Source organism: Convolutriloba macropyga, chromosome 2 (assembly GCF_964194025.1).
Source record: "Convolutriloba macropyga chromosome 2, txConMacr16.3, whole genome shotgun sequence".
Lineage (NCBI taxonomy): Eukaryota > Metazoa > Xenacoelomorpha > Acoela > Convolutidae > Convolutriloba > Convolutriloba macropyga.
In genome coordinates this window covers 83214815-83222678 of record NC_134469.1, presented here as the reverse complement: position 1 = coordinate 83222678, position 7864 = coordinate 83214815, and the positions used below count along the sequence as shown (strand labels likewise).

The window sequence follows — 7864 nt, the reverse complement described above, 5'->3', positions numbered from 1 at the left end:
ATGGTTTAAGCTGTTAGTTTTAGCTCCGCAGGAATTGTGAGGTACTATTTCCCGTTGTAGAAAACGAACACCAAGTTTTTGTCTTAAATTGCGCAATCAAAATGAAGGAATGAAAACATTGAACGCTTTTATTTCATTAGGAAACTTTGCTCTATAATAAGAATTTAAGTCAGTCAGCCATGAAATAGCTTAACTCTAACCTAGAAAAACGAATGCTTTATACTAAAACAAAATCTGTTTCTTATAATTGCCTTATTTTCAATTTTTGGGCTCATTTTCAAGTTTCGCCGAATCAAGGGTAAAAATTAATCAAGTTTCTAAAACCACAAGCCACCTGAACTGAGTCAATTAGACTATAGTTGAGTCACGGACCTGCCCGTGGCAAAATGCTTACTCAGTGAAAACAAAGTTTATTAAACGCAGACTTGTCTATATATATTTGCCCTAGCGTACTTGTTGCCTTAACTTAGCAACCCACAAGGAAAATTTCTCATTTTTTCTCTTATAATGACAAAAAGGAGCTGATGAAATTGACTTATAGAGTGCACGATCAAATTCCCGGTAGAATATTCTGTCCTCATTTGTAAAAATTTGAATTTAGCCAAAACCATATCAAAGTTTGAATTCATTATCCTAAACATTATACCACTTATAGAGCTTTTAAAAACTCTATTAAAAACGAAAATATGTTGATCGTTGATGATTTCACGAGCAGTTGGGTCTGCAGTTTTTGTCTGAAATATAAGGGGGGGGGGGTTGGTTAATGAGCATGCGTGAATAATGTTTCGACTGCACATCATTTTTGCTCACAAAAAAATTGAAGTTGATCTTTCGAAGCAAAAGAAGGATTAATTCATAGTTTTGAAATTCATTGCCTTCCAAATAGAAAAAAAATTTTTAGGAGCCGCAATGCGGTAGTAGGAAAATATTTGGTCCCGTAATCAATGTTTTTTGAAATGCGTAAGATGTTGACTGCCATGGGGGCCATACGACATAAAACTTTATAATATGAATGAAAACAAAAAATGTATGGGAATTCTCTGTAAATGGGAGCAAAGCAAAAGCATCGAAAAAGCGAGGAATATAAGGGTGATAACATACAAACATTGAATTTTTGCACTATACAATAAATGAAAACGTAACTTTAAATTGATTTCTCAATTCAAACTTCTGCTCAAAGGGATGTCAAAATTTTATTCTGTCAAAATCACTATTTTCCCGTACAATTCAGAAATGTTTTTGTTTTTCAGTCAAATTAAATTTTAGGAAACAGCAAATATTGCCAACATCAGCTCTCATAACCTTGAAATGCTACAGTGTCAGCCTAACCATAATGTTTACAAAACCTTATTTTAATTGCTCTCAAACAAACTGTAGCAATTATATTAGTCCTGTCGGCCTTTTTTATGCGATTTTTCACTTGACCGATTTTTCCTCTGACGCTTTTGACTTTTCGTCATCAAAAACAGAATAAACAGGTAGCGCCCAGGGCATTGAGTGCTCTTTGAGCCTTTCAGCTCTGTTTCAGCTCAAACTGTTTTGGAGACATACTTATGGTGTGAAAGGCGGTTCTTAGAGGTTGAACACCCCCCACTGTTGACCCCGCCACTATTCCCCCCCCACCGCGCTTCGCGCTTTTGCCCCCCCACCCCACCCCCACTGTTGCGAACACCAGCCCCCTCCTCTCCATCAACTCCCCCCACCCCCCTGTGGCTACTAACGAACAAGCGATTGCTAAAAACACGCAATTTTATACTAATTTTCAATTTTTGAGTCATAGTCATTTTTTGAGTTCTTTCAGCCCTAAGTGTCAAGGAACCTCATCTAGGGTTTTATAAAAAGTTATCTGCATAGTTTCTAGTGGTAGTGGAAAGATTTCAACGTTTTAACATCACGAATTTTTCAATTTTTTGGACTTTTCTTTTTCGTTTTCATTTTTTTCCAGACGCTTGGGCTCAAAAACGTCCTTAAACGTTTGATAATTAGATACTGAAAAAGTTTTTTTGCCATGGAATAGCTTTCAATTTTTTAAAATGAAAAACTTTAGCAATTTTTTTTTATAAAACTTTCATTTTCTTCACGTTTTTTAAAAGTTTTTGTCGGTTTTTAGGTTTCTCCAGCATTAAGAGCCAACGAACATCCTCCAGGGTTTTATAATAAGTTACTGTATAATTTCTAAACAACATTGAATGTTTTTCAACAACACGAATTTTAGCTCTTTTTTTGCAAAACTTATATTTTTTTCACATTTATTGTCATTATTCAGTTTTTCAGCCGAACAGGAAATCTCCGTTAGGATTTGATAATAAGTTATTGGATAATGTTTTCTGGCCATTGATTAGTTTTCAGTTTTTATTATAACAAATTTTAGCAGTTTCATTAGGCAACTTGCAATTTTTGTCATTTTTTTTAGGTTTCTCCAGTCTCGAGAGCCACATAACCTCCTCTAGGATTTGATTGTAGTTTACTGCATAGCTTCTAGGTCTAATGGAGTTTATTTCAAGAGATCAATATCTGCAGTTATAAAAAATAATTGCAATTTTTTTAAGTTCTTTGAATCTTTTCGAAATTTTTATTAATTTTTCTACCACTAGGGTCCTAGAGACCTCCTCCAAGGTTTGATAATAAGCTGTCACATAGTTTCTAGAGCTAATGATATGTTTACAATATTGTAATGCTAAAACCTTAGCAATTTCTTGATAAAGTGTATTTTTTTTTCTTACTATGTGAAAATTAATATCATGTTCCAATTTTATGGATCTTTATGAGCCAGTGAATTTATTTAACTTGACAAAACTTCAAAGACAAAAAAAAGTTTTGAACAGTTTTACTGAAAAATCTTGAAGCTTTTTTTAATTTTTGCAATATTTCGAAAGTTTTTAAAATACCATTTTTTATTTGATTTATTTACTAACAAGGCAAGAAAAATAAAAATTGCAGAGCCGTATCAAACTAAAGCCAGCCTCGCTAATCCGTGGCTAGCTACTGAGGGAGCCAACCGCTCGTTGGTCGCTTGAGAGCAGTTGGCCCGACGTTAGTCGGTTGTTTTTAATTAAAAATTCTCCATGATCTCTTTCTGTCCGTAATGTCAACTAAGATTTGAGTTGTTTTGTGTTGTAATTTCTTATGCCAAAGTAGCAAGTTACGTGATATCATGAATAAGCCCCGTACTGAAACTCATCTTAAATTTAAGGTAGATAAAGAACGCTTTGGAAGAAGTTTCTGTTCAATTGGGTAATTTGATTTCTGGCTTCATGGAGCCTTTGAGGTTTTAAGATTACCAATTGTTTTTTTGGCGAAGAGTTTTCGAAGGTTATTGGTCATCCCCATTTATTTCGAGTTTTTTCTGGTTTGGTCAAAAAAATCTCTCTAGTTATGTCTCAATATATGGCACAATATGACATCCCTACTTGTAGTTCTTTTTTATTTGCTCCCAGAAAACATATTGATCTTATTTTTGTTGCCCAGCATGCAAGAGTAAATTAATTGAATAACGCTTAAAAACTTTCTCCGAATATAATCCTTTTTTACAGTAGTTTGACTCAAGTTGTTTAATAGCGCTAATGAGTATAAAATCTATGATCTTTGTGGATTGCTTATGTTTTGCAGTAGCAATTTTTTCGATACACCTAAAGTTGTTAAGATTATCCAATATTATCTTTCTTCTCAATCTATTTTAAAACAAGGAAACACAGCTGTTTTTAATGTGGAAAAAAGAACAGCTTTTGCTCAGTGAACTCCTTGGCAGTGTAACTGTTAATCTAGAATTGAATCAATCCGTTATTCGCCCCTGAAAATTGCTTTAAAAAATTAACGACGATCTTCAAACACCAATGATTTTCTTTTTTTTGCTTTTATTAATTATCTATTAATTTTAACATCGGTTTTACTGGATGCAAGTTTTTTATTTTTTTCAGCTAAAATGTAATATTTCAACAGTAAAAACGAAAAAGGAGGCTCGGTAACGTGTCTACGCATATAATATTCCGACCCCATCCGTTCATATTCTTGACTTAGTTGGCTACCAAATGATGAAGAGATGGAAAACTCTCAAAAACATACACATCGTCCAATAAAAAACCAATGAAATACAATAATGCCACGCTACAGGGCCAATGAAAGTTGTTGATAATAGTACTACTAGAAAGAAAAAAAAAGATCAGACAACAAACATTATTTACGACCAAAACTATAATAAAATCTCAAAATAAAAATAATAACCGGATCTATAATAAAAAAAATCATAATAAAATCAAACTCACATCATTTGAAACCAACACAATTGAACCAGCACTTCATTAAAAAGAAATGGGAACTGTCTCCAATGCGACTGGTCAGCAGGTAGACAAAAGAGAGCAAATAGAAAAGTTCAAAATAATTTTCCATTTTTGAAAACAAATATTTTCAGTTACTATTGTCATTAGGTATCAACTGAAACCAATAGAGTGTTCATTTATATCTACATAGGAAGTAATTGACACATTTTATTATGAAATGTTTGATGGTGAAAAATTTCAAAGCCAATGGGACCAACAGTTTTTGTTACAATTTAAAAACAAACCAAAAATCTTTTGAAAAACTTTTTTAAAAAATCTAACATTTTATGAAATCTCTTTGTAACAATTGTGACAAAGCCGAGAAACAATTGTTTGAAGCTAAAACTGTCATAAACTATAGCTCACTGGGAACGGGTTGTGACCTGTGTTTACAGAGAGTGAGCTACAAATCGGCAAAAAATTATTTAAAAATGACAAAGCTCAAAAACCCAAATTTATTTTTGAAGACAGATAATTTCAAAATTCACAACATACTTAGGATTACAACAAATAGCAACGGATCAAATATCAGCACCAAATATCAACACCACATGACACTAAGTAACGGGCCCACAAAAAACAAATTCATAAATAAGCCAAAACATCAAACAGTTTTACAACATGACATTGGTTAAGGCACTACAATTGACACAGATGTTACCTGCAACAACTGTAAATCATCATTTTCTCTTCATCTTAACATCAATAAGTCCTCATTATAAAAATACTACTTAGTCATGACAACAAAAAGAAACCCAAAAATTGAACAGTATAGAAATCTCGGATTTTTTTTTGAAAATTATGTTTTAAGCAATCAGTTACCGCGCACAACCAAGCTCAGGAAAAGTTTTGGAATCAACAAAGTAATTGAAACGTTATAATGTGAATGAGAACACAAAATGTATGGCAGTTCTCTCTAATTCAGAGCAAAGCAAATGCAATGAAAAAGCGAGAAATATAACATACAAACTTTGAATTTTTGCACTACACAATAATTAAAAACGTAACTTTCAAAAACTGATTTCTCAATTCAAACTTCTGCTCAAAGGGATGTCACAATTTTATTCTGTCAAAATCACTTTTTTCCCGTGATGATCAGAATTTTTTTTCAGTCGATATAGGTTTTAGGAAACATCAAATATTGCCAACATTAGCTCCATAACTTTGAAAAACAATAGTGTCAACCTGATCATGCTGTTTTAAAAACTTTTTTTTTCAATTATAAAAACTCAATGGTCTGTTTGTCCGTAACGCCAAATAAGATTTGAGTGGTTTTGTGTTGTAATTTCTTATGCCAAAGTAGCAAGGTACCTGATATCATGAATAAGCCCCCTTCCTAAAATCTATCTTAAATTTAACGTAGATTGAGAAAGTTTTGGATGAAGTTCTGTTCAAGCGGGCAATTTGATTTCTGGTTTCATTGAGTTTTTAAGTTTTTAAGATTACCAATTGCTTTTTGGCAAAGAGTTTTCGAAGGTTTTTGGTCATCCCCATTTATTTTGAGCTTTTTCTGGTTTGGTCAGAAAATTTTCTGTAGTTGAGTCTCACTATATGGCCCAAATGACAACCCTACTTTTTTGTTCTTTTTTATTTGCTCCCAGAAAACATATTGATCTTATTTTTGTTGCCCAGTATGCAAGAGTAAATTAATTGAGTAACGCTCAAAAGCTTTCTTCGAATACAATCCTTTTTTTACAGTAGTTTTACTCAATTTTTTTAATAGTGTCAATAAGTATATAAAGTATGATCATCGTGGACTGCTTATGTTTTGTAATAGCACCTTTTTTCGATACACTTAAAAATGTTAAGATTCACCAATGCTTTCCTTGTTCTCTATCTACTTTTAACAAGGAAACAGCTGTTTTTAATGAGGAAAAAGAACAGCTTTTGCTCAGTGAAATCCTTGGCAGTGTAACGGTTAATCTAGGATTGAATCAATCCGTTATTCGCCACTGAAGTTTGCCTTAAAAATTAACGTAGAATTTTATACATCAATGATTTTCTTAATCTTTTTTTTACTTTTACTAATTAGTTAATAATTTTATCATCGGTTTTAATGAAAGCAAATTTTTGATTTCTTTTTCAGCTAAAATATAGTATTTCAACAGTAAAAACGAATGAAAGTACCAAAAACATTTGGACCATTGACTTGAGTTAAAAACAATAAGTGTTGATTTCATTTTACAATTATGCGTCGACTTCAGAATACACATTGACGCTATCAAAGTTTTCACCAGTTTTTTGGTCGCATATTTGATTTCTTGTAGAGTTTTAAATGTCAATTGAGCGCTCCAAAACAGCGTGATGAACTGCGCACCGCCAAATGGTCACGCGGTTGTTATTGAAAAATAACTATAATTATTTGTCAATTCAAGTTAGTCAATTCAAAATTTGTTAGAAATTGAATAACGTTTTTGAGTAAAGGTAAGTGTATACACTAGCCGAGACAAGATATTTATCCTGCATAATTCTTGCAAAAAATGGTTATCTTTTAAGATCTTGTAAATACATTTGGTTATCTTTTTTGATTTTCGCAAGTTTGTTTCGGTCCAGCTCAACCTTCACCGGTTTTTAGAGAACGGCTATCTATCATTTCGAGCAGAAATTTTATATATATATATATATATATATATATATATATATATATATATATGCATGTGTTTAAAGAGACGTTTTGAAATAAAATTACCATAGATACATATTTTGTTACAAAAAAACTTAAGTTGCGACAATTTAAAAAAATACAAAAACGACGACTCCTCAAAAATTATGCACCGGTTTTCTAATTTTTTTGGTGATATTTTTTCCACAATAACCTTTTTCAATTAAATTTGTCTGATATAGCTCTCTATTATTTCATAATTGCTATTTGTTAACACCTTTTGATTACAGTTTTTCTTCAGTAAAAAATTTTCAAAGCAATATATTTACATTCTGGTTACTTATTTCATTTTTATCTTTTGCAGAATGTACAAAATTGATGTTTTATTGGCTCAAAATTCTTGCCATAATGAACAAACTGGTCAGAGACAACATTTTCGTCTCATGAGGGGCCCTTTTGTCCGAATTATGCTTAAGTTTGCAAGATCAATGGCTATCAAGCACGACTCTTGCGAGACGGATGGTTATGTGATAAGTCGTCCTGCACGATTCTCCAGGAATCTTGCAAGATAACCGTTCGGTGAAGACGGGTAGTCAAATCAATATATATGCTTCCGTTCCTACTATAGCAGTTTTGCAAGAAATCAAAGAAAGCTATTGAAGTGTATACCAACCAGGTTTGTAAATTTCTGCCAGATAAAGTGACTGCTCAATTCCAACTTTTGTTTTTATCAGAAAAATTTTAAAAACAAACATGAAAAAAAAAGAATTTTCTAAGTCTAGTTTATTTGCATTATACTTTGTTTACCAGTTGCCCTACTTTAAACTTATTTCTTGCAATCAGGGTATTTGATTCTAAGTTTTTTCACCCGATGACTTTATGCTACAGGTAGTACCTTTTTTCGAATCAGTCTGGTTCTTCATCACAATAGAAGATAACAAGTTTT

The 7864-nt window shown here is 32.2% G+C and overlaps 1 protein-coding gene across 1 annotated transcript in view; it reads left to right on the top strand.

Annotated features, from left to right (window-relative positions):
• The first annotated feature begins 6639 nt into the window (after nt 1-6639).
• LOC142335520 (uncharacterized) overlaps nt 6640-7864 on the top strand; it is a 54947-nt gene continuing 53722 nt past the window's right edge. Inside the window, exon 1 of the mRNA XM_075384061.1 lies at nt 6640-6690. Coding sequence (XP_075240176.1) covers nt 6640-6690 — 51 coding nt within the window. The remainder of the gene's footprint in view (nt 6691-7864) is intronic.